Source organism: Notolabrus celidotus, chromosome 12 (genome assembly GCF_009762535.1).
Source record: "Notolabrus celidotus isolate fNotCel1 chromosome 12, fNotCel1.pri, whole genome shotgun sequence".
NCBI classification, from domain to species: Eukaryota; Metazoa; Chordata; class Actinopteri; order Labriformes; family Labridae; genus Notolabrus; species Notolabrus celidotus.
This window is the reverse complement of record NC_048283.1, coordinates 34,897,612-34,924,798: the sequence shown is the minus strand read 5'-3', so window position 1 is coordinate 34,924,798 and position 27,187 is coordinate 34,897,612. Positions and strand designations below refer to the sequence as shown.

General features: G+C 42.0%; 1 protein-coding gene across 2 annotated transcripts in view; it reads left to right on the top strand.

Moving 5' to 3' along the window:
• Positions 1-27,187, top strand: part of znf407 (zinc finger protein 407) — a 201,636-nt gene that overhangs the window by 100,612 nt on the left and 73,837 nt on the right. For both annotated transcript variants that reach the window (XM_034698372.1, XM_034698373.1), the window contains exon 6: positions 15,789-15,955. In XM_034698372.1, the coding sequence (XP_034554263.1) occupies positions 15,789-15,955 (167 nt within the window). The remainder of the gene's footprint in view (positions 1-15,788; positions 15,956-27,187) is intronic.

Sequence of the window (27,187 nt, the reverse complement as noted above, 5' to 3'; positions counted from 1 at the left end):
GTTAAATTAGATATTGTGGGAGTGTTTAAAACATACACAAAAGATGGTGTCCTTAACAGAAATGTTGTATGTAAACAATGCTCTACTGGTTCAAGGTAGGGGCGGGCGATACGGCCCAAGTATCTTATCACTAAACTAGTTTTCTGATTTGAAAAATATAGTCCTTGAAGAAAAGATTTATAAATCAAAAATCAAAAATAAATAAGAATAAGAATAAAGTTAATTTAGAAAGCAGGTAATAGACATTACAAAGTGCTTTACATCATAAAAACCCACATTAAAAAGAACAAAGCATGGGGGGTGTATATGAGCTGGCAAGACAATATAAGAGGAACAGCTGAATAAAGAGTAAAAGAGAAACTACTAAAAGCAATTAAAACAATACAAAAATTAAATCAGTAAAGCAAAATAAAAACACTGAGTGAATAAAAGAAACCATGAGTAAAAGTAGATTAAAAATAAATGTAGAATTGTGGATAAAACAATATTACAGGAAGGCCTTTTGATAAAAATACGTGTTCAGCTGTGATTTAACAGAACACACTGAATATAGACCATGAAGGCCAACGTACCTTTTTAAACAGATGTAATCTGTGTGTGCTGTGATAAGACTTTTAGTACACTCAATCTAAGACATTTGGCTTAGTTCAAAAGTTGAAATGTTTAAAAAAGCAAACAATCACAACACTCAGGTAAAGTGCAGCTAGCTTATCAAGCTAGAATAACAGTCTTTGTACTTCTCTGTGTTCCTGATGCAGAGATCAGTCATTGTTTATTTCAATCGTAAATGTCTGCACCTCTTCTTTGTATGCATTCCACTTTCTAGCTAGATTTAAAACAACACATCAGTGTGGTAATGTTCTGATGTTCTCAAAAAAGGTAGAAGGTAGTCTAACTCCAAGTGAAAAGAGATAAAGACGTGTGCTCAAGGAGATCAAGATCACAGTTTTATTCTGCATGGTTTATGTCGGACAGATGGGAACATTTGAAACACAATCTAAACTAAACTTTTGATTATTTGTGTGTTTTCAAATGATCAACAAGTGAGAGTCAGTGAGCATTTCAGTGTGTGATAATGATATCAGAGTGAGACTCTGTCTTTGCATTCACCATCTTTTCAGAGCACCACATGTACAGTATGTAATCTGGCATCAGTAGGCACAGACTCTGCTGCTCTGCTACCATAGGGGAACACACAGCTGATCACAGAACACTGAAAACTCACATGAAAACAAACCAGTCAGTCTTGGTCAACCATATCAACGGCATCAAAATCAGATTGTCGTGCAGATGCATTGACCTACACGAGCTGCAACACATGTTACATGCACCCTACAAAGTGTACTCGATAGTCTAATGTAACTGAATGCAAACTAGGATATTGTTTTGGACCATGTGACTTTTAGAAGAGAGAAATCCAGTATTTTTTGCATTTGCACAGTAATAAGTCATCTTTTCTAAAAGATCTCATCTTGGTGTGTGTGTGGAATGATACATTATTAATACTCAGAATATTGTGTTACCACGCTGCAAGTGTTTTCTTCCCCTGCCCCTTATGTATAGAAAAGCTAGTTCAATGATTCATCAACAACGATAACATGCTCTTATGACCTAGAAGGACTAAATGTTTTACACTAGGGGTCTGTGAGGGCAAGCATCAGGTCTCACTTTGCGTGGGTGTGTTTAGTGTTTAGCATAAAACAATGCAGAAGCTCTGTGTGGGCGATGAGTCCAACACTGTACCTCATCATCTCCCCCTGTCCAAAGTATCCCCCCTCCACACTCTGCCGGAGCGGAGATGTTACAGAAGGGGGAGGTGGGTGGCTGTGTTGGGGAGGCTCTCTTGATTATGTGACATCCTCCGGAAGAGCGCTGGAGTTGTTTCCTCCATTACTTAGAGAGGGAAAAAAGAGGCCTTTTCACTATTGAGACTGCCACTCTCAATTTGTGCTAACGGTAAGCATGCACAAGGCCTCCTGGATAATCCCCCCCACCTGCTCTCACCCCACTCCCACTCACCCCCCTAACACACCCTCACCATCCCAGCATTCCCTCCCCCCCCCTGCAGCGGATCGCCGCGGTGACAGTTTGATTAGATCATCAATCGTGGCCGTTAACAGCGGTTTTCCTGAGCACCTGGACCGGCAGGTCACAGCTGGCTCTGAGCTACTGCTGTCCCCATGACCCAGAGCTGTGTGTGCGCCTTTGTGTGTGTGTTGAAGTATGCTTGCAGACACACTCACACACATGTAGTCCAATTTTTTGTATGCGAAAGCAGCTTGTTGGACTGTATTAGTGAACCCTCAGGTACCTGAATGTATTTGTAGAACAGTCCTTTGAACGTCACTGTGAGTGGCGAACGTTGACATTTGTGCTCACATTTGTTTCTACGTGCAAGCCCTTTTTTTAATGTCATTTATGAGTGTGTGCAGGATTTTGGAGTAAGAGCTTTATTTGGATGTCCACTACAGTTTCAGTTTAATAAAAATGAAACATGTATTCTCTTGGGGGCCTTAGACCCACCTTGTTATTTTCTGATATCTGTTTTTGTCTGACCTGCAAGGTCAAAACACTAATGGATGCTTCAATTCTGTAGTTGTGAGAGAATACGTATTAGAAAATGCAGGTAACTACAAGTGAAAGTATCAGTGTTTGTGCAAGAAAAAAATAGCTTCAAGAATAAAATGAGAAAACTGAAGAAATTCATTGGTGTGGACACACCTGTATCTGTTTCCAACATGATACTTTACACTGTGTTGTTCTGTGTTTGCAGATACACAGATACCGTGTTTAGCGGCTATGGCTATTCATCTATAACGCCACACACACACTCTTTACCATAGCAACAACAGCGCGTACTTTAAGAACACACACATACATAAATTCACCTGCTTCCCCTGCGTCGTCTTCGGCGGCTGCATCAGGTTCCTCGTCGTTCTGGTAAAGCTGTTAAATTTATGGGCTAACAATAATGGGACAAAGTGTGTGTCTCATTGCGATTCCTCAGGTATTCCATGATTAAATAAACGTCCCTGGTCTTTTCATAAAGCTTGTTTATGGCAGCGTGGCACCATATGCTACAGCTTCCACCCCACCCACCCACCGTTCTCTCTCTCTCTCTCTATCTGTTTAATTCTCTCTCTTTCTCTTTGTCTCTCCCTCTGTTTCTCTCTGTGCTTCATACACTGCCCTACACCTCCTCTACCAGATGCAGGCTAGCCATTATTCTGTGGCGGAGTCGTGGTGGAGGAGCTAAAGTTGTGAATTAACATGTAGAAGCCATTACAGAGTGATGATGATATCCATCTGCAGCGTTCATAGGTGCTACTTAGTGGATTGTCTGCGCTGTAATGGCAGAAACGGTAACAATTGGAGTCTGTTTTATCAACTCCACGGTCTGTTCCCGTCTTTTTTTGGTTAAGTAGACACTCAGGTGTGACTGATTTGCCGGATTACAACAGATTTTTTTTTTTGTGGAGCTTTGTGTGACTCACATGTAGTGATGACTTCACTAAAAATGCTTGAGACTGACTATTAATTATTCTTAAAGAGAACAACAGCCGAGTCTTGGTGCACTTTTGCTGTTTGAGAAAATTGTGCTGACTGAAAGTCCATAATGAGATAAATCTAATATTTGTATACATATTTTTGTGCCTTTTAAAACAACCGTTGAACATTAAACTAAACCCAAACTTAATTCAAAATATTATGACTTTTTTAAAGCTTAAGATTGCGCTCAAAAAGGTGAAAATACTGTCATAAATCAATCAGAAAAGGTCAACACAAGTCACAACTGAAGTTATTCGTCCTGTCTCTCCTCTTTAGGCAGATTAATGTGTAAAAAGTTAGATTAAAAACAGTACATGAAAATTTCAAATTCAAAGTCTCAAGCTTTTAAATTTGCCCAGCATTTGTTACACATGCATTAAACACTGTAGCTCATGTCTCACGCCACTCCTGCTCTCTGTGGCGGGACAGTTTTGACTACACAAACTCAAGCAAAGCAGCAGAAGTTTGAACGGGTAATTCATTCTCTGTGTGTGTGTGTGTGTGTGTGCGTGTGTGTGTGTGTGTGTGTTTGTGTGCGTGCGCGTGTGTGTGTCAGTGTGTAGGGGGTTAGAAAAAGAAAAACCTTTGCTTCAAAGCAAAGTCAGAAAAGCAATTAACTCCTGCGGCCAGGACATGGCAGTAAACACGTGTGATTGTTCACTTCATTGTCTTGTTGGGTTCATACACTTGTGTCGTGGTCTCAAAGTCCAGAGACAGAGACTCTGAGTCTGTGTACTCTGCACTTTTATTGTGATTATTAATAGCTGTTTCACATTAACTCACTCCTGCTCACATTCTCGACATCGGCCCAGATCACCTGAGCGATGAGGACGATGGAGCCGACTCTCTCCCTCCTGTCCGGCTCGACGCCGTAGCAGCCCCTCGACTAGTCCCCCCTCCAACCCAATGACCAAGATTAATGAAAGCTCTGCCGTTTTTAATTAGCACGGCCGCAGTCATCAATTACGTCTGCCCCACCCCAAATACAAATATTGTTATATTTGGGGGGAAAATTCTTGATTTATTTCATTGTGGTGGCCGGAGGAGTGAGATGAATGGTCTCCCATCATGGTCATTTGCAGGGATGAGGAGGAGGAGAGGAGAGAGGGGTGGGGTAATAAGATCAGGGGGGGTGTGGGGGTGTACAGAGGAGTAGAGGACATGGACCGGGGAAACCAGTCTGGGTCTGAGTGTCCCTGTGCTGGGATCAGACTCCAACTGTCCAGGAAGTTAATTAGACTTTCTTTGAACCCAGAGCCGCTCTGGAACCACTTTTTCTTTTGGCTGATGGAGAAGAAGAGAGACTGTATGGTGTAAGGATAAAGAAGCAAGTATAAGTAAAGGAACTTAATATTGTTCCATTTATTAGGATCCTGTTACAAAAACAAAACATGTCCAGGAAATACTGCATCTGTTGCTTTTATTTACTTCAGCAGTCACTGGTGACTATTTGACGATTATTCAAGTACCCCCTCCCCACAATGCACATGCACATGCACACACACACACACACACAAGAAGAAAGAGAGAGTCATTACTCTGCATAGTTACTGTAGATATGCTAATTCAATATATGTATGGATATGATTAAGATATGCTAGTTCCACTCATTTAAAAAAAGAAAGTTCCTCACAGAGCTTTTTGCCAGCTGCAGAGGTCGACTTACACTTTAACTTTCTTTTCTTCTGTTATTTAATGGCAGTTAGCAAACAGCTCTCAGATGTGCTGAGGCCTACTGTATCACGCTTGTGTCTAATTATAACCAGGAAGCAATATAAACACCTAAAAGATATAATTTTAAGATATATTTTTTATTTGAATCTTACAGAAATAGTCAGATATTCAAAGATAATGACCCATCGAACACTTAGCCTGGCATTTAGAGTATTTCCTGAAAAATAGCAGCAGGTAACAAGAAAACATCAAATACTTACAAATGATAACATTGAAGGTAAGATCCAATGAGAGTGATGCTTATCTCACATATACAAGTTCCTTTTTTGAAATCAGGTCCTTCTTGTTTTTTGGCTTTTTTTTTGCTGATACCACATCATGGAAATCTGCTCATCTGAAAAGTTTCAACACAATAAAACAGAACTTAACTAAACCATTTACTTTGTACTCTGTTGGAGACACACAGTGCTAATCTGTTTTAGTGGAGCTCTACTTAATACAGTAAATACAGTAAATCTCATCAGCCGTAGGACCTCACATGTGAGCCCTTCTATCTGATAGCTGCAGTGTTTGTTCATCCAGCGCATAACATTCCTCACAGCTCTCTCCGTCTCTAACTTTTAGAGACTTTTTTTTCCACACATCTTCATCACATGCATCAACTGTAGTTGCTCCACTGCTCTGTGCTTGATTCTTTTCCTTTTTTTAAGCATAAATTTACATGATTATTTTACAATGTTTCAACTCTGGTTTTGCTCCTTGAAGCTCTCTCATTGTAACTCTTAACATTTTGGCAGTGTCTCTTTTGTTCCAGGAGGCATAAACACTACTAAATACTCGCTTTGCTTTTATTTTTGTCAAAGTTGTTTGATCCGATCCTTCTCTTCTTCTCTCTCTATGTGATCCAGGGGTTTTTACATTATATCATATGTAGTTTTGGACGTGAGTATCAGTCAGATGGATCAGCACCAGTCCCAGAGGTGCATCTCTTGCTTGTTATTGAAACACATGGAGTGGGTATTGTGTGAAAAAACATAAGGCCAACATTTTCCTCTTGTCACATTTGATGGGCCGTTTACGACCTGCATTGGCAGCTACGTTGAGGCTGCTGGCTCAGTCTTTGCCCTCGACTTTACATCCCTCATTACAGTTTCTACACCAAGCAGGGGCACTTAATCCATGTAGCTAGGTGTTGAAAATAAGACAGCATTAGCAAAATACTGTGCTACAACTTAATGGGTTCGTCCTTGTGAAAAGAAATAGGACCTGTGCCAGATCTTCTTTTTTCTCCCTCTGCTGTTTTTCTAACACTCAGATCCAGAGGTTGAGTCTGGTATATTTCAGCGTTAGTGAGTGCAGACTGGACTCGTGTAGTTAAATCCGGCCGTCCGGCTTGTTCTGATCCAGCGCAGCAGAGAAAAAAACAGAGTGCAAACAGAGTATTTGAATTGAATCTCTGCCTTTTTCAACTTTCTTTTTTCTCCACTTTGTGGGCTACTGCTCAAACCCAAACTAAATTTGCTTTTCTTATATTTGCATTCTTGTATAAATTGAGTTATGAAGAAAAATAAACTCTTCCCTGTACCACTTATTTAAAAAAGAACAAAAGAACAACAGTAGACTCGTTCATAAATGATTAGCCTCCTCTCTGCAGTTCTTCACACTTGCTAATATCAGACCAGGACGTGTCGTAATAATAATGTGAGGACGCTGTTTTATGACTCCAAGATGTGCGCGCCTCATTTTCTGTGGTTTGGGAGTTTGGGAGTTTGGATGTTTGCGCTGCGGTGAGCCACCAGCCATTTCACTTGTACCAGCCTCACACATGGACCCCCCCACCCACACACACACACTCACACACACACACACACAGATTGTATACCCTTACTGCCACGGCCATCGCCTCCCCACTGACTCCAGAGAGAAGGGTGGGAAACATCCTGAATATTTTATGAAGCCTGGGAACCCCACCTCTGTCTTCCCCACCCTGCAAACCACCGCCACTATGTCCAGCAGTGCCCACACACACACACACATACACACTCACACACATGCACTGACGCACACACCAGCAGAAAACAGAAATAATGTTTTAAATGCAATCATTGTCAGGCCCAAACAATGTCATTTATCAAGGGAGCATTTGGGACTGTATAATAAGTTTCACATTATTAATACAATTTTTCATCCTCTGTCAAGCCTATCTGATTTATGGCACGCGTGTGATCTAAGGTGATCATTGAATTACAATTCCAGTAATAAGAGAGAGAATGGACCTGGTCTTTTACTTCTGCCCAGTGGAGCACACACAATTTTGCACACAAACACACACACACACACACACACACACACACACACACACACACACACACACACGCACACGCACACACACACAAAATCCTGGATAAACAGCCTCCAGTTGCAACACACAGCAATTACACACAACATACAACAACAGTCACAGCCGCACTATCTGTGTTCTAACTTTTATCGGCGCACATTTGCAAAATATTTGTGATTAAAACCCAGATTCCAGCTTCTGGATTTTCCTGAGAGAAATAGGAGAGGCAAAAAAACAACAAATGAACCCCGGCCCTGTTAATTAGATGAGGGACAAAGCTCATTATTCTAAAATGATACCAGGGCCCACAGAGTAAATATGAGGGCTCGGTAATGGGACAGAGATGCACATCGTTACAGGGCCCAATGATTTACAGCTAGATGCTCTTTGATGTATAGACTTTACCTTTTATTAAGTGGCTGTCGTTACGGTCACTGGCTCAGTCATTTCCCTTTGTGTCTAATCAAAATCCATAACCAGACACCCCGACTGTCCAGACCCAGCCGCTCCAGATGGGTGAAAAAATTACAGGCATGTCGGCTTCCCTTTCCCACAGCCACCTTCTCCTACACCCCACTTCATACGCCTCGGCTCGCGTTCAGCAAAGCAGAGATGCTTATGATGCAGATAATGTAATCTTACAAACAACAACAGCAAATAAACAAATGGAAGCGTGAAATAATTTTGAGGTAATTAAATAACAAAGACAGACTCCCATCATAACATTTGGATCCAGTTTGAGCAAGTATTTGCACTATTAGCGGTCGTGCTTCGGCTTTATCGAATTAGCTTGTTGTTGAGGGCCCGGTGATGGGCGTCATACATCATCCTGTTTGATTTCTGTTTAGAGCGAATTTGGGGAAGCTGCTAATTGGATTGTGGGAGAGCAGCCCCGGTTAAAGATGGTAAGCAGCAGAGCAGACTTGTCCCCCCTAACTCTCAGCCCCACAGGCTTCCAGAACGCCAGCTCTGCTCAGGATCGCCACAATTTATGACACATTTTCTCTGTATTCTTAAAAGATAATTAGGTTTATCACCCATTTCTTCCCCTCTCAGCCCCCCTTTCCTTCCCTTTTGTGTACCTGTGAGCACACAATCGCAGCACAAAAACATAAATATTTCTGCAGCACAGCAGCGCTGGCAGGTGAGCCTAATGAAATTCTAGGAGTGTAATTTGATTTACGAGGTGCTAATGCGGCCTGATATTAGAGAGAAAAAGCTCTGATATGGCTGCCTTGTGCTGTATTTAAGGCCTATCAGAAGCCTGATAAAGAGCATCCTGTCCTCAGCACTGCGGCTGAGTTATTGTCGCAGATATTCATATTGATAGTAATTCTTCCCGACGCAATTTAGTGCCGGCAATATATAAATATGGAGATAATAGTTAATTTTGGTGGCTGCTCAGATTGCGATGCTTTAAATTCAAGACTTACAAAAAACCCCTTTGAGCTCTGAAGCATCTGGACACTTTTTAAAGTGCCGTTTAAAGGATGTGTGCACGGGTGTAGACGAGGCCTTTGACCGAGCCGTATCGCACAAATCAGATTTCCAGTACTTTTCGGCGGCTGCTAATTTCCTCAGGAAGCTTTTTGGAGCCTGTGATTTGTAGTTTTTGGGTTTAAATATTTTGATTAATAGTCAAATGTTCAAAAAAGCTATTAAGCCTTTAAATTAGCCAAGTGGAGAAACAAGACATCACACCAGTACGAGCATACACACAGAGAGGGAAATCATCTCGGGCTGCTTTGTTCAGAGTCATGTTGTTTCATTTTCTAGCAGTATTGTAATTTAATGTTGTGTGAGTGTGAGTGTATGTGTGTGTGTGTGTGTGTGTGTGTCCACTTCCTTTGCTCAAATTTAAGTCTGCGCTCTTCAAAGTGTGTTTGGCTCAGTTGAGCTATGGCTCATAATAAAAACAGGCAATAACAGGGCCACCACACAGGGACCTGGCCTTTGTGCCTCCCTGCCCTCCCCTCCTCGCTCCCCTCTCCCCTCCATGCCACCTCCTTCTCCTCATGGCCTCTCCCCACCCCCTAAGTTATGGGCTGAATAACAGCGCAACAATATTAAGATAACATTTCCTGATTGTTTGTCAGGCAGGAGGCTCCTTCACCCCGCTTTCATCACGTCCACCGTGTTCATTAAATTGACAATTTGTATTTGCCCTACAGCGGGATAAACAGGAGCTTATCTGATGGGCCTGCTCTTTTATTATTTATTTCATTATCTTTTTTTTTTCCTCCTCTCCTCCCCCTCTTTCTCCGGGGATTGAAGGTAAACATAAATCAGCGGCAGCATCTCTGTTGTGTGCCGTTGTTTATATTGCAGTCATATGCAGCAGCAGTCCTCTCTGAGGAGCTTCATCTACAACGCTCTGCAGACACGTGTGGCCTCTTCATGGGGGTTTTAGTTGTTGCTCCGTGTGACAAGCTGGCTGAACACTCCTGCAGGCCTAAGTATCATGTAACTCACAGGATATTTCACTTTGAAATGTCCTGCTGCTGGGATCATTCTTGAACAGCAGCAGTCTCCACTCGTATCTGCAGCATGCTGGAGATTATTGTCTGTGTCCACTTGAATGCTAACTAGCACAAATTAGGGACCTTATTTGAGTACCAGCAGAGCACATTGACTGCAGTGTGTTCTAAAGCGTTTCTCCTCAGCGCCGTGAGCGATGATGTTGCCCTGTTCGATATCTTACCCCAGGAACAAGCCTGTCGTCGGTGAACATTGTGCAGGCAAACGAAAAATAACGAAGCCAGCGTTCTTACTTAGGAAACACTTGTCCCAGAAATTTAATCTTTTGCCCATTTTTTATGCAACACCCCCCTCTAATCAGGTTTCAATTGACTGCCACTGAAGGAGGAGGCTCCTCTCAGACACATGCATAGGTCCGAACACAGTCAGACACCATTTAAGGCTTACTCAGTCTTCCTCCCAATATCTGGGAGAGCTCAGGGCCAAATGATTTAATCTTCATTCAGCTAATTTAGTCTAGATTTAAGCTGCCGGGTTGTCGAAGTGCAGAGTGATGGAGTCTGAAAACAGGATGAGTGGGAAAAGAGGGTAGAGGAGGGGAAAACGGAAGGAAGAAGAGAGGGAGGGAGGGAAACAGTGAGAGGGAGCGAGAGAGATAAAGATAGAGCGATGGAGGGAGGAAAGAGAGAGACGAGGGAGGGAGAGAGGGGGGCTGAAGATGATGATCCATCCTGACCCTAGTGAATGCTGTCATGTTCCTCCCTCTAGGTAATCTCTCTCACTCACTCGCTATTTTGCATGTGAAAATGCTCTCCTGACAGTTGCATATCAGATAAATTTTCTCTCTTTTTTCCCCCCCTTTCCCTTCACCAAATAAACAACAGTCTTCACTTTGAAGTTGTCTGTTTGTGTCAGTTTGGCTTGAGGCGAGAGCCGGCCTCTCTCCCTCTCCCTCTCTCCCTCTCTCCCTCTCTCTCTTTCTGTCTTTGTGTTGCAGTGTGAGAGCAGCAGCAGATTATTTCCTCTCACCGACTGGCCAACATGGAGAAAAAAAAACACATGGAAAGAATCTTTAGCTGTCCAAAAAGGCAGACACAATTAATCCAGTCAATTAAAAGATGCTGTTTGTTTACAGGCCAATTGAATTAGTGAGATGCTCTGCAGCATAAATCCAAACAGGAGGAGCACAGGTGTCAGTCAGCTCAGCCCTGAGGTATACAGTGTTATTGTGAATTGCAGGATAAGAAGAGCATGAGAATATTTATTTGAATCAGTTTTCACTCTCGGTCTTTAAAACCTGCCTGTTTTTAACCCTTTGCTTTGGAGCTTTCATCCAGAAATCATGATTACAGTCTCTCACACGCTGCAAGGTCTCCCTCAACAAGCTCCCCCTCACCACTTGGGGGTGGTAGTGAGTGCATGGTAATGAGTCAGGTCTTTTATCCAGACCCTGTTAGAGGTACAGTAACTCCTCCTGAGGGATTCATATCACAATTAAGGCCAGTGTGGCCTGTGATGTTCTGACAGTAGCACTATACGCCTGAACTGACGACAGGATCACACCACAGTATAGATATGCTAATGAGTGACAGTATAGACACAGCAGCATGCAGCTTTCTGAACGTCAATGCACGAGGCCCACCTGGGTCTTTGAATAAATCTGCACCGAGTGTCAATCATGTCGCCTTGCTTCGTGATCAGAAGGGAAAAGAAAGGGTGGCTGGGATGGAGAGAGAGAGAGGGAGGGGAGATGGAGAGAGAGAGAGGAAAGCAGAGATGTAATGAGTGGAAGTGGAACTTGCTCACAATTACAGTTTATTTATGCTTTGGCCTCCTCTGAATGTTAAGAAGCCAAGGAGCAATCAGTGAGAAACATACCCTGAGATCTGATTAATGGTCTGCACTTGAAGATTTTTCTAATGTGTGGCGATCCAGCACCAAAATATAAAACATCTGCATGATATCATTTACAGATTTACCGTTGTATTAATGTCTGTTATTTGTTTAGTTATCTTGTTAAATGATTATTCACTATGGGGGTTGTGCCTATGACCCACTAATGATAGCACTCAGTATCCTAAAGTCTTACAAGCAAGACATTAAGTAGACAGTAGAAAAAGAAAAGCTGCCTAGCACTCATCATTGGCTGGTTTGTCAGAGACTGGGTGGATTCTATGTACTGCTTCCTCCAACCTCTGCTTAGTTGCAAGAAAACTTTTATCAGAGTCCACTTTGGGGGAAATTTCTCATAGGGCGAGAGGCCTGGACATGTCACATGTCAATCCCAGGGCTGACGTATAAAGACAATCAGCCTGCATGTCTTCGGTCTGTGGGAAGGAGCTGGAGAGAACCCTCACATGCACATACAAATGTCACACACAAACGCACAAGTCTGACCAGGGATTGAACCAGAAACCTTCCTGCAGTGAGGCCACAGCCCTAACCCCATCACCACCATGCAGCCAAGCACCTACAAGAAACCATGAACGACATTGATCATTGAGATGAAGACAGTCAAGCCTGTTTAAACCACAGACTGTATAAATAATGGAGCCATATTTGTAATTCTGAACTCAACCAAACTTAGTGTGAGGTAAAGAGGCAGGGTTTGAGCCTCCTAGCCAACAGCTATGTGTTCCCCCCTGTTAGTCAAGTCAGTCACGTCCTTATTTGGGCAAAAACTCGTAATCTTAATATCTTCTGAACCGTCACGTTAGAAAAAAATTCATCCCCCGTACAGTGTGTGCTGATAGAGAAATGAGCTACATAGAGCCAAGCTGTTTTTTGAACCAGGTTGTAAACATGTTTATTTCTGCTGTAAAGATCGTCTTCTTTGAATGGGTGTCTATGTGGTTTCTGTTGTGTCTGCAGCCAGCCTCAAGCATATTCTGGATGTATTGCAGTTTATAACAGTTCTGCAGGGGCTTCATATTTTTACAGCTTATTGCCTCCGAAGAGAAAAAATCTTAACATGAAGATTACTACTATTTTGCTTCAGAACACCATTTAATCAAGAACTCCTGGATTCTTGTGTATGTTTTTTTTGTTTGTTTTTGTGTGTTTATCACATTTCTGCCAAAGTTTTGTGGATGTGCACTCAGTTATTCAAGCCAAGTCTTCCATGACAAAAGAGAAAGAATTAGTAGTCAATGTTCAACTATACAGTATGCTTTAGATTGCTTTAGATCTTGCTCTAGCACCATTTCTATCTTCACAATTCATTAGTAAATTATACACAAGATGCAAGCTTTGTATTGTTGGGACATTTGAGCTGTAAATCGCATCATCATCAACATAACATCACAGTCAAATCAACATCTTTCTATCCATAGATTGCTTATGCTCTGTATCATTACACATGAAGGTTTGAAAGAACAGGCCGTGTTTCATTTCTTCGTAACATCACTTACAGTTCAACTCTAGCAGAAAAATAAAGTATGCTTCCTCAAGTTTCAGACTTTGAGACTTTCAGAAGTTTCTCATGCGATGTTGAACTTGAAAAAGGTTGCTTTGGCGGCATTTGTGAATTAATCGTGGCAGTTTTGTTGCTTCCAAATTCAGTTCTTGAAATATCATTATAAAAAGTCTTCGAATACTTCACATTGGCAGACCTCTTCCTCTCTTCCTTCTGTCTCCCTCCTTCATACACATGCATAACTACACATGCATACACAAAATCACTCAACCTCTTTCTCTCCCTTTCTCTCTCTCTCTCTTTCTCTCTGTGTCTCTTCCCTCCACCTCCTACCTTTGGTGTGTTTTGCATGGTGCCTGGCTGTTTAGAGGCTGTATGCATATGTATGGGCGAGACGGTGGATCGTGACGGGATCTGACACGCGGGGACAAGATCAAAGCGCTCCATCTGATCCCATAAAAACAGACGCAAACCTCCTCTCATCCTTACAAAACCCCCACTGATAGTCAACTCTGCCAGGCCTGACTCCTCCATCTTCCCTCCTCTCCTGCTGCCTCTTTATTCTTCCTCTCCCGTTTTTCCCTCCGTCCCAGCATGCCGTGCGCCCATGTCAAGGCCTGCCTGCCTGACGTTGCGATTACGCCCTGTGATAAACAATGGCCCGTTTAGCTCATAAAGCAGGAGTGTTGTGCATAATGCTTACAATAAAAGATAGCATCTCTTCACTCATCTTATTTACCTCTCCCACGGTGGCATGGTGCGACGAGCTGTTCTACAAACACCACAGGGAGGAGGAAAAGAAAGGGGAATGCAGATGCAGACATCCATCTGTTGGTCAAATAAACACTTGAACAAATCACTTGATGAGAATGAGAGGGAAACAGAGAAGTTTAAAGACGCATTTGAGCGCAGAGCCAGGTGAGAAAGGCGCCATCTTAAAGCTGCAGCATCCTTCCTAGTAAGTGAGCTTAAAATGTCCTCTGAAATAGTGTAGGATGACATCCATATCGCATTTACATTCATCTTCACCGAGCATATAGATTGATATGGAAGCCAGGACACATTTTCTTTTCTATCTTTCCCTCTCCCCATCTTTAATTCCCTCCTTTCTCTCCTCTCCCTCCCTCTCATTCCCCTTTGCCCCCCCTCACTTCTTCCAGTAAGGAAGATGTATGAGTTTGAATTATTGATTCAGACACATGCTACATGCTGCTCGGAGTCATTATTTGTTCAGGTGAGTGTCATGCTGCTCGCTATGAAACAGATACCACGGGGATTAAGCGACACAATCAGGACTTAAAGACAGCCGCCCTCCCTAAAATAACATGGCCCTCGCTGCAAGACGAATGCTCCCCAAAAGCCGACTTCATTTGTTTATGACTCGCACATTAGTCATTCTGCGCCTAAATTATAGCGCGGGGGTAAAGATTAATTCAAGCACAGGCTTTTTCTATTGTTTTTACTTCTTTGTGTTTCTTGAAGGCTAATAACGCAGCAGATGAATATAGGTGCAAACATCCTACACAGTGGGATAAAAAAACAAACTAAAGATGTACAGCTTTTGTTGGCTGTAGGCGTGGAGGTACGAAGAATAGACAGATGTCCAGAGTACAGAAAGATCGCCTCGCTCAGTCTGAGTGATCTTTAAAGAGGCTTCTGGCACAGTGAAGCAAGGGACACACATCGTACCTGCTACTGACCTTCCAGAGCACCAAACAGAGGTGATGTTATGCGCAGAGATTATGAGTACGCAGAGAGGTTGAGGGTGCAGCTAAGACGGAGAGAAACTCTGATACAGGAGCGTTAAGAGAGAGGCAGGAGGTAAAATGTTGCTAACTGTTCATTTAGCCCCGGCTAAGTGGTCAGGGACACCGGACAGGTGAACTCAATTCTCCCCACTGGCCCTGCAGGGTGTGTTTGTGTCTACGTTTGTGTGTGCGTGTGTGTGTGTCTGTGTGTCTGTGTGTGTGTGTGGACTGTAACAGAATTTCTCTAGTCCTCTGGGCCTTGGTGCAAAGCAGAGAATAAATGGTGGAGGTGGCAGGCCAGGACAGAAAAATCAATGCCTGCTTATACAGACATGACACACCAGCAGCCAACCGCATTCTGTGTTTGTGTGAAAGTATGTGTGTAGATGTACAGCACGCACTCATACGGCCGGGTGCTCTGTGGGTGTGAGCGCGAGTACCCAACAACCTCCATTTCCTTTCTCACGGGTAGATTGTCTAGCATTTTACGTCAGCTTTGGGATCAGTAAATAACTCTTCGTTTTTTTTCTCCTCCTCCTCCTCCTCCTCCTCATTCCCCTCTGCCTCTCTTCTTCTCCTGCAGGAAGTTCGAATGCAACTTGTGCGAGCGCTCCTTCAGTGAAAAATGGGCCCTGAACAACCACATGAAACTGCACAGTGGGGAGAAACCGTATAAGTGCGCCTGGCCGTCCTGCCACTATGCCTTCCTCAACCTGTCAGCCATGAAGGACCACTACAGGACACACACTGGTGAGACTCTGAGAGCGAGCAACCTCTATTACACTCCCCCATAAACACATCGACTGACACCCTGAGCTGCAGAATGTCTGAGATTTGTTTTTTGCAGGCTTATTGTGTTTTTTTAAAGTGGGAGACAGAAGGTTCTTTCTCAAGAAACACAGACTTGGATCATATTAAATGTCCTTTTCGTGCCTTTAAAGCTGTCCACAGTTTAACAAAATGAAGTTTATGTGCTAGCTGTGAAAATCTCACATTAATTATGAATCTTCACAGCTTTGTTTGGAAAAAAAAATATGCACACGTTTTTGGCCAATAATAGCCCCGACTAGTCCATCTGTACTGATTTTCAACATCCAGAGAAAGTGGAGAAGCAGTTCTTGGCGGTCTTGCAGACACCGCTCCTACATTGTTTTACACTTACCTCCTGATCCTGACAGCATTGTCACAACTAAGAGATGTTTTAACAGCCAGTAATGTTTGAAAAGTGACAATAATGGCCAAAGAAAGAAGGAAAAAGATGTTTGGATTTCATGTTTGTTTTTGTTTTCTGCATTCCCCCAGACTTAGAAGGTTTCCTAATGAGGAAATGAAGGTGGTGTTTTCCCTAAATCCAACTGGTTTTCATGTGTATTTCCCCAAAATCCATCTGGTCTCCAAATGTGTGTGTTCCCCCAACCCAGCTGGTCAGCAAGTGTGTGTTCATCAAATGCATCTGATCCTCAAGGGTGTTTTCCCGCAGTGAACCAGCCCAGTGTGTGTTCCTCTATTATGCACAGAAAGTATAAAAACACATGAAGGTAATGAGTTGACATCCTTTTATTCATTTTATGTATCATTCCCCCACAATCTTAAAAAAGAGAATACAAACTACTTATCCAAAATTATGAAACAATTCATTTTAAAGCCACTTTCAGTATTTTTTGCCTGGTTATGAAACAGTTTTAAATCAACAGTGAGGCCTCTGCATGATCTACAAAAGCAAACGAGACCATCACCATCAGAGGTGCTGAGTTGATTGACAGCACACTGAAGAAACAGCATCTTCTAACTTAAAGAAAAACTAATATTCAGTGAATGATATATTTCACAGTTAAAGACAGCTGGATGAGATTTTTTGGTCAGGAAAAACTCATCAAAAGTTGTAATCGTTGTCCACAGGGGGCGCCAAAGTCAACACAAACAGAGACTTTCTCACAGGAGCTTGGAGGGGATCGTAACGCTTGTATTTCAGAAGCTAAGGTTCAGTGTTCAGTGTGTCATTAATGCCTCTAACTGTAGAACACAAAACTTGAGCACCCTCTTCTCTTACCTCCCGCACCTTGGTGTAGCACATCAATGTTTTTTGGTTTTAAAAAGGGAACGTTATATCAGGATGTCCAGGAGCATGTTTCAAAGATTTGTTAACAGACTTGAACACAATTACATCCTCATCCATATGTCACAAAAACACAATTGTAATGAAGCCTTCTGATCAGTTTTTCATTTTCACTTTGAAATGATGAAGAAAACAATGGTTGTTGCAACATTTCTTTGAAAATGTTCAAGCAGTAGGAAACCCAAAGTATGCATTGACATTATTCCAACACATTTTATTTTTCATACCAAAATCATAAACCTCATTATGAACTGTACCATGATAAATAGAAGGTTAAGAGACAATGCAAAGGGATCTGTTTTAAATATTCAGAGAAGAAAGAAGACTGCACATATACAGCTCTGACTACGACTGATGTCTAACTGAAGTGTTGGCTTCCAGAGACCTCAGTGTCTGACCGTGATGAGTGCTGGGCTTGAAAGAGGTAGAATCCAAATCCACTCATGTTTGAAATTTTTTTTTATTTATTTTGGAATACTGACTTTTGCATAGGTGACGTTTTAGCTGTGCTATGCAGTTGTGTGAGATGAATTGTGTGATGGAAACATATTTGTGTGGAAATCACAGTCTAGACATGAACATTTAATTAATGTCTTCAAGTAGCTGGTGAAAATAACTTTCACTTCTGAATCAGTTTTCATCTTTTCAAAAGTGGCGAAAGTCATTTTTTTTAAAACATCTGTTCATTATAAAAGTGCTCCCCAGCCGATTTAAACTTAAACTTCAAAATAAATTGCAAAGCTTTGCAACTCACTTTGACAACAAGTCCCTTCTTTAACACTTGCACAATGGTTTCAGGACAAAAAGATGTGTTATAGCTTAAACCAAAGCTTTAGAAAAATGAAATCATTTAACATACCTCTGTTATAAATGTATTTTTATATATAGACAGTGCTTTTTCTTCCCCCATAACATCCTCTCCTTTCATTTGGGCACATACAGCACAGTACAGTACAGTGCACTGTGGGACTACACTGAGTCATGTTTTTTTACTTACTAAAAACTTTGGATAGACAGATGGTGTGGTGGGCGGTGGGAGGATACTGTCTTGAATAATAGCCCCTCGATAGGAGCCCGAGTCAGCCTCTCTGAAAGTGTCTTTATGCTGCAGCCCAGCAGTTTCCCCTCGGCCTCAGTAATGTCCCACACACGGCTCCTTGATGCCCTTTTAAGTCAATGACAGAAGCAGCAGCAGCCAGTGGCCTGACAGCCTGACTGAGCGCTTGCAGGAGAGCCCTCCATCCGTCACGGGTGCCTGCTGTGTGTGCCTGAGTGTGCCTGTGTGTGTGTGTGTGTGTGAGTGTGAGACTTGCTGGATGTTATTTTAAATGTGTTTTAACAGTGATGTAACGTCAAGGCGCCTCTGACATAATTAGACGTTTTATTTTCATTTGTTTCCAGCCCTCATCATTCCCCATCAGGCGGCTGCCGTCACACTGTCACCTAGCTGTCACCTGGAGAGGCGTGAGGTGCTGTGTATGTCTGTGCGTGTGTCTGCGTGTTAGTTTGGCAGGAGGAAACACCGACTTGAAGAGTGAGTGAAGTGATTGAGATGGAAACAGGAAAGTGATGAAATGAGAGAGCTTGAAAGATCAAGGGTGACCACGTAAGAAGGTATGAAAATAGGAGAATTAAGACGGAACCTGAAACGACCTCATTTGAGCGAGCGACGAGACCTGACTTGATTAGCGACACCCAAAAAAAGCTAACACTATTTGCTCTACTCTGACCCCCAACACTCCTTTACCAGTTGTAATTGGTGCTGGGTCGGACGCTTAGCTGCAGCTATACAATCACTGCAATCACATTCCAGCAGCCAACCTGACACACTGAAATATTATCTGCATGTGTGTGATCTGTTTAAAGGTTATAAATCGGCTCCTTCACGGCGCTGAGATGCAATACTAACAAAATAAGTAGGAGCCTTTAAAGTTGAACTAATCTGTCCTGGGAACAGTGCAGTCAGTAATGGAAGAGGGATGTGTGTGTGTGTGTGTGTGTGTGTGTGTGTGTGTGCGTGTGCGTGTGCATGTGTGTGTGTGGGTTATATACAGGCTCACAGGACGATGACTAACTGGGGAGTTTGCACAGGAGCTAAGTATAATGTTACACACATTTAGCTCATTCTTAGGAGCTGTAAAAGTCTTAATCACTCTGAAAAAAAACTCTATCCTCTCCAGAATAACTTCATAACAGTGGATGAATGAGTAAATCTTTTTGTAAGAGTGCATAATTCCTTTATAATCCCTAAAACAGCATTTCTAGTGTCTCAGAACAGCAGCTGGTATCATAATGTCATGCTGAAACACACATGGAAGGAGAGGTGGTTGAAACAATAGGGCATAAACAAGTACTTAGACATTAAAATTCCTCTGTGGATGCATCATGAGTACCGTGCAAGACATGCAGATGCACCATTTAGATACTTCTCCACGAGACAAAAGTGGTAAATGGAGCCTTTCTTTAAACAACAGCTGTCAAGTCAGAGTTTTGCCACCATCAATACGCATAGCCAAGCTGTCAAAGTTTGACTTTGTAACATGTTTAAGTAGAGCTCATAATATTTCACTCTGTGCGATACTCGATTTTTGGTGTGCCAGTTTTCCCCCTTGGATGGTGGCTAGTCTTTGTCGCAGCGATTGCTCTACTCTACACATGTCCTGTCTTTCTTCAGCTGTCCTGTCCAATAAAAGGCAAACAATGCCCAAAAGAACATTTAAAACAGTTTTAAAGAGTAGATTTTCACATTTCCTAACCAAAAACAGAAAAGCAAAAGGATGAAATCAGAACAATTCCTTTAACAGGTTGTTTATCAAACAAAAACTACAGTCTGGCTTACCAGCACAACTTAAAGCTAGGGTGGGTAGTCTCGCAAAACTAGCATGAATTTGAATGTAGCATTTCCTCAGGACTCCGTGTAACCCCTCCGCCCCCTCCCCTTGGAGCTCCTCCAAAACGACGCCCCCACTCAAATGCACGAGCGCCGCTGTTTCACGACCATATGATGGCGACTGATTCAATATTGTTCCTCAGCTCATGTCTCAGCTCATGTCTCAACTCATGTCTCAACTCTTGTCCCACTCAGCAGTAAGAAAACACCAAAACATTCTCATAGTGAAAGTTAAAAACACAAACAAACATGAAATGTACGCTCTGCAGGAGGCGGGCAGAACGGCAGGACAGGATTTGATTGGTTTCATCATTTGGCTCCCGATGGCAGGGATTGGTTGGTGTTTTCCCAGGTTTACTCCGGCTGTAGATAGCAGCTTTTTTTACCTCTTTTTTTAAGAACACATTATGTATTGATTACCATCGGGACATAAAGATCATTTTAACCAGTAGAACAAAAAGTGGATCTAAATCTGACTACCAACCCCAGCTTTAAACAAGCCTGTGTCTACCCCAAAGAGCATCCTATTCTACAATGGCAAAAACAAACTCAGATCCACTTCCACTGTGTATTATTCCCCCACTCTATCCTGGAAGCAAGTCTTGATTCTATTTTATCAGTAGATCATTCAACAATGCTCATGCTATCTTTTTTGTAGTAGAGAACATGTATGTTTACTAACCTTGTGCTTATACATTCATTTTGGTTTCATTTAAAAAAAACAATAAAAGGTTTAAAAATAAGTTACAAATGGCATTTTAGAATTTGAAAATGTAAGTAAGCTAACAGGCTACTGCTTTTGAAATGTGTTAGCGTTTAGTTGTCAGTAAACGACCGACTGTATGAAACATAGACGAGGTCTCGTTAATGTCAGCCATTGGTTTCTGAACAGAGGTTATGAAACCCAACTATTGCCGTCGCTGACTCAGTGTAACTTTTAATGAATGCAACCACAGGCAGAGGTCATTCTTAGAAAATTCCACCCCTAAAACGGAAATGAGCTTTGAGACCACAAAAGTTTTTGTACCAGGCTGCAAATGTGTGAATAACACCTCCTGGGCATCTGCAGCCTTTGGACCCTTCAGGGAACTGCAATTTTTTTTGCCGTTCTGCATCAACTGATTTGTTGCTGCTTGCAAAAAAAAATTATGGTTGTTGATCAGATTTGCCTTACTATCAGCCTCTGTCTGAATCACTATTTAACCCCTCTTATCATAATCCTAAACTATCCATTTGCCTTGTGACAACTAACATCTTGGAAGACAGAGCATCAGTAAGAAGGTGGATAAAACTTAGCAAAAAGTCACTTACAGTGAGAAATAAAACTCAATAAGTAAACCCAACAATACAATTTCTTTCTCTGCATTTGGCAACCATGACTACATTGTAGCCAAACAAAAACCAAGACAGAAGTGTCCCGAACAAAAAATGTCACATTTCATCATCCTGTGGATAGAGATGCTGGCTGTGACATGAAGAGCCCCCCTTCCTATAAAAGAAAAAAAGTTAACACCTCCGCTTTCCTTCTCCTGCCTCTAACAGGATTCATTGTTCCTCTCTGATTTGTGTGTTTTTTATGTTAATCACTCCCTCCTCACACACCAGTCGTGTCTGAGGGAGGAGGGCGGGGGTGGGTGGAAGGGGGGGGGGGGGGGGATTCAGTGGTCTTCAGCCGCCAGGGTCATTTGTAACGGCTGATGAATGAGCGACTCAAATAAATAAATAAGTGCACTGCATCTGACCCACCCTGCTTTTCCCAGGCTCTTGGGTGTTGTGGAAAGGGAGGGGGAGGTAGAGGAGGGTTGAACACAGCGACGGGGCCACAATTGATTTCCTCATTGCTTCAGTTTGTCGCTTAATCTGGCGATATGCTGATAAATCTTCGCACTTTGTCAATTAATTTCCCTGAAAAATGAGACCCAAAATGGCGAGCACATCAATACAGCAGCGGATTCCGTGTCAAAAATTAAGCGGTAAAATTAATTGCCCTCCCATTCGCTCCTGCTAAAACATAACTAATGAGGGAGGCAATTATAGCTGCATGCAGACGCCTCCAGGGTTATTTAAAACACACACACACACACACACACACACACACACACACACGCTGATATATATATATATATATATATATATATATATACATATAAATACATATATACATATATATATATATATATATATATATGTATTCTCACACATGTACGTAGAGGTTGTATATTTTGACTTCAAAGTTCTTTGATTGTCTGGCATAAGGCCTATTTAATTCAAGTATCAGGCTGAGTGTTGATGTGCATCATGGGAACAAAGAGAGGTGATATTGTCAAAATAGTTCAGTGGCTCTCACTGCACATTAGCAGAGTATGTCTTTTTTAAAGGCATTGATTTGACTTTGGGAACACCTGCTCGTACTTGATTCAAAAATATGTGAATAGCTTGATTTGTGTTTGTTTGCAACTGTGTGTGTCCCTGCAAGGATCCAGCTGGTGTTTACATTTTTGAGTTCAGAGTTGAAAGGAATAATTGAGCTCAGGTTAGAATAGGATCAGAGTTTTACCTGACGGTGGTGCGTAAAGATCAAGTTTAAAATAAAGGTTAAGTGTTATTTGTGTCCTGCTAAAAGAAAGAGGTCAAGGAGAATGAGGACTGAATGTAGTCAGTAAGGTCCTGTTGTGGGTTTGGGGGATCACGCTGCTTTATCCTGCCGTGTCCCCCAGTGCTGACATCATGTCACTCTTCCACCACCCCACCTCAGCGTCCCCACCCGGGTCCTCAGAGGGCTCCTCGCCGCAGATGAAAAGCGCACATGTAATTTATCGCCAACGTTTCCTCCTCAAGAATAATTGTGGCGACTACGGCTGGGCGCAGGGATCGATGGCTATGGATTTTTCTGTGGTGGGGTCTTGTAGCGTTGGGCGTAATGAGAGATTGGAGGGAGGGAGGAGGGGTTGGATAGGGACTAGTGCTGTTTTTCTGATAGGGAAAAAGGTCTGACCAGATCCTTAGTAACTCATCTAGAGTTTAGAGACACAGGGCAAAGACTTTTGTGGGTCTGTTTGCTTGTTTTTCACATTTAAGGCCTGGGATTTGGGTCATCAAATTGATCCAACATGAACACAAAACTGTCTGCCAAAACTTAGGACAGGTGTTATGTACGGCTCCTCAGGGGTTCTCTCTCTCCTGTCTCTCTGGCCACGCCTCCTTCTGCCGGTTGTGCACCTGGGTGCGATTAGCACGCAGGTAGGGGGGAGGTAAGAAAAGAGTGTCAGATGGAGCTGAGCACTCTCTGACAGAGGAGGGCTCACAGGTCTGGGTTGCTTTCCCTCGGTCCTCTTTTTGTTTGTGGTCCAAAGCGGGTTGTTGTGGTTGTTACAACATGGTTAGTCTGTTAGGGGTTATGTTTGTTGTGTTAGTTTGGGCTGGAGATTTCCGGTAGTCTGGTTATCGTTTAGATTCTTGTCATTCCCAGTTTAGTTTAGGGTTAGATGCTGGGAGCGACAGTCCATTGCGCGGCTGGCCCAGCACCTCTCCATCTTTTGTTGTTTTTGGCCGAGTCTCCAGTCCCTTATTATTTCCCTTAATTCTTTTGATTTCACTGGCTCTCTAATTTGGGAGGGTTTTGGATGTCAAATAAAGCTTGGGCTTTGATTGGCACTTTGTGTGTTGTCCCTTCTGTTCTTCTTTGTATTTTGCGGTCTCTCTTATTGAGCCTGTGTAGCATTGTTGCTTAGGCGACCGTAACACAGGCCATACTTCTGTGTGTGTTCTTGTCACTGGTTTGCTGTGGGCACACTCAGCTGTAAGGAAGCTTCTGTCTGGTACTACATCCCAGAATTGTCACGTGAGCAGAATTCTGACCTTCTGTACAATACTAGTAAAAATCAAACAATGTCAATACCTGTTTTGATACTAATGCAACAAAAATCAGACTCCTGAACAACCAAAATGGTGACTTTTATGATTTTGATGTTTAACTGGCACATTGAGCTGGTATGGAGAAAGCCACTGAACATGAACCAAACTTTGACATACACTCAATAAAAGCAATAAAAGTCCAAATAAAGAGGATTCTTTAAAAAAGTAATAATGTTTACCCAAACTAAAATATTTTATCTGACCTTTTATTCATAATCTAGAGTAAAGATGTGGAGGTATTTGCCAACCGATGAATAAGAAGAGTTAGCAGTATAGTGATTATGATGGATGGCCGAGCACAGACACACACAGCAGGAGAAAGTACAACATCCCCCGGCATACATGCAAAATCCTCAAACCTTCCTGGTTGTTTGTGCAGATGTGTGGATGTATTTAGAATTTTTTTTTACCTCTGTGAAACAATCAGAAGATAACCTCTTGATTTTCAGTTTCTCTGCGTTGTGTTCTTTTCAGCACTCTCTCCCTCTTTGCTTTATCTCTATGCGGATTAACTACCGCCACTCTCTCTCTCTGTCCTGAATTCACACACGGCAGCTTCAGGTAGAAAATAAGAATGTCCGTTTGTTCATTTTGTCGACTTTGTTGCCTTCTGGTTCTTTTGAACTTAAAGATAATGAAGATTCTATTATTTTATGGCACATTTTGAAACATATCAAAACATTTGACCTTAGTACAAACACTGATCTGGATTTGGCAATATTTAAATCAGAATGTGATGATGGTATAAACATGAGTAATAAATCTAACTCTCATTTTCTTTAGTCATAAATAATTCTGAAAATTTTGACGTTGTGTTTATGTGTGTGAGTGTATGGCTCAATCCTTTGTGCCATGGGCAATCCGGAGTGGTTCCTTGTTTGTCAGAGATAACTTGTCAATCACACGTGATGTCCTCTTCCTTCACTTCTCTTCTGCCTGTAATATTTTTTTAACCGTTAATCTGCACAGAACACTTCTAATGCAGAAAATCTGAAATATTTCCCTTCCTTAAAGCTAGGGTTGGTAGTCACAGAAAACTAGCATTAATTTGAATGTAGCATTTCCTCTGGACTCCGTCTAACCCCCCTCCCCTTGGAGCTCCTCCAAAACAACGCCATCGGAACAAAAAGATCATTTTAATCAGCATAATAAAAAGTGGATCTAAATCTGACTACCAACCCCAGCTTTAAGCTCATTTATTACTCTGATATTTTGAGACATATACAAATTTCGGGGAAATGCAATTGTTCAGGGTGACTGGCTGCATGTAACCAAAGTAAGCAACAGAATGGATATTAATTTATATTAAAGCAGTATTCATTTAAAGGCCATTCACAGTGGGATTGAAACGTGAACCTGTATGAATAGGCTAACAAATGCACCTTTTTAAGGCTGTTTTTCTCCCCTCTAAGTGGCACTGCATTAAAACTCTTCTCACAGTCGAGTGGCTTTAAATGGGTGTAATAGAAGAAACTTGAGGCTGCTTTGTCTCTGCGGACTCACTGAAAGCTGCTATCTGTGCAGAAGAGGAGCAGAGCACTGCTGAGGCCCAGCTGGAAGAGTCACCCAAATGTGTTAGCAGTGTGTGGCGAGAGCTAGAGTTCAGCATCAGCATTTAGATGAATATTTAAGTGATGCAGTGAGTGTCTTTATGTTAGGATGTGTGCTATCTACAGTGTCTACGTGTACATGTGATTATACACAACATGTACATGTATGGAAATGTATTACAAACAAATGCACTTTGATTTGTGTGTCTGAAAGGGAATATACGGCTCAGGTAGTGATGTGTGTGTGTGAGTATTTTGCAGGTGTTCGTGTGTGCACATGCGTATGTTTACCTGTGTGAGTGAATCCTACTACAAAAGCTTTTGTGTGTATGTGCGGGAGTGTGCAGCTGCATGCATGTGTGAAAAAGAGAGAGGTAGAAAGAAAGAGAGAGAGAAACCATCATGCTGTTAATGACAGAGCCAGATGCAGGGAAGAGAGGAGGAGTGTAAAAAAGCTCTCAGCGCTCCCCATCTGGAAGGCATCGCCCCCAAATGAAGTTGTACAAAACCATCCCATTGATAATAAAGCTAATTTTTATGGCTCTGACAAGTATGTAATTATGTTCAGCGGTGCTTTTCAGATTTTATCACAGTCAATAAACCACACTGGCAATTTCCCGTCCCCCATTTGACATATTTACACGGATCCATCTGATTGGAGGAATTAGTTAGCTGTGAGAGCTCTGATGGATATACACTAGTGATCTGTGACTTCTGCTTGGCTCATCTGTTAGCCAACTAGACCCTCTGCTCATCTGTTCAGTCTGTCTTTCTTTTTCTCGCTGTCTGCCTTCCTCCTCCTTCACACATTTCTCCCAATCCATCAACACAATATTCTCTTCTTCTTTGTCTCTATTTAAACTCCGTCTCTTGCTCGATGGCTCTTTAGTTTGAGTCCAGAGCGAAGAGAGCATCACTCATTCCTGCATCCATCAGACTTTTCCACTCAAGCTTCAAGGATTTTATGAATCTTCTTAAATAGCCTCTCAGTTATTAACACCCGCTGATATTTGAAGTTGTAATTTTACTATTCAGTCATTTTGTTTTGATTAATTTGTATGCAACTGGAAATTAACAACTATCAGCGGCAGATTAATGATACTTAGCAATATTTGTTGAATCAGGCCAAAGAAGATGAAAAATAGCTGAAAGTATACAAACTGCTATTTAATCTCCTTCCATTTATAATTTAGCTCAGACTTTTTTCACATGTGGGATGTCATAATAAGTTTGATTTAAATCTAAATCCTCATCAAGATTTGTGTTGATACAAAGCACACTACCATTAAAAACATAAACACGTGCTTTAATTATTAGTGTTTAATTCTGAGTGTCTGTTGCAGTTTAATTTCCTGTTTTCTGTTGTCAAGCTATTAGTAAAGCCAGCTAATATTTAAATCATAATTATTTTAGTAATCACGTAAGGGGTGGCTGCATCTCAGTGTTTGGTGGGTCTTATTCTAAGCAGCTGATTGGTAATTTGATCTTCAATCCACACATCAAAGTGTGCA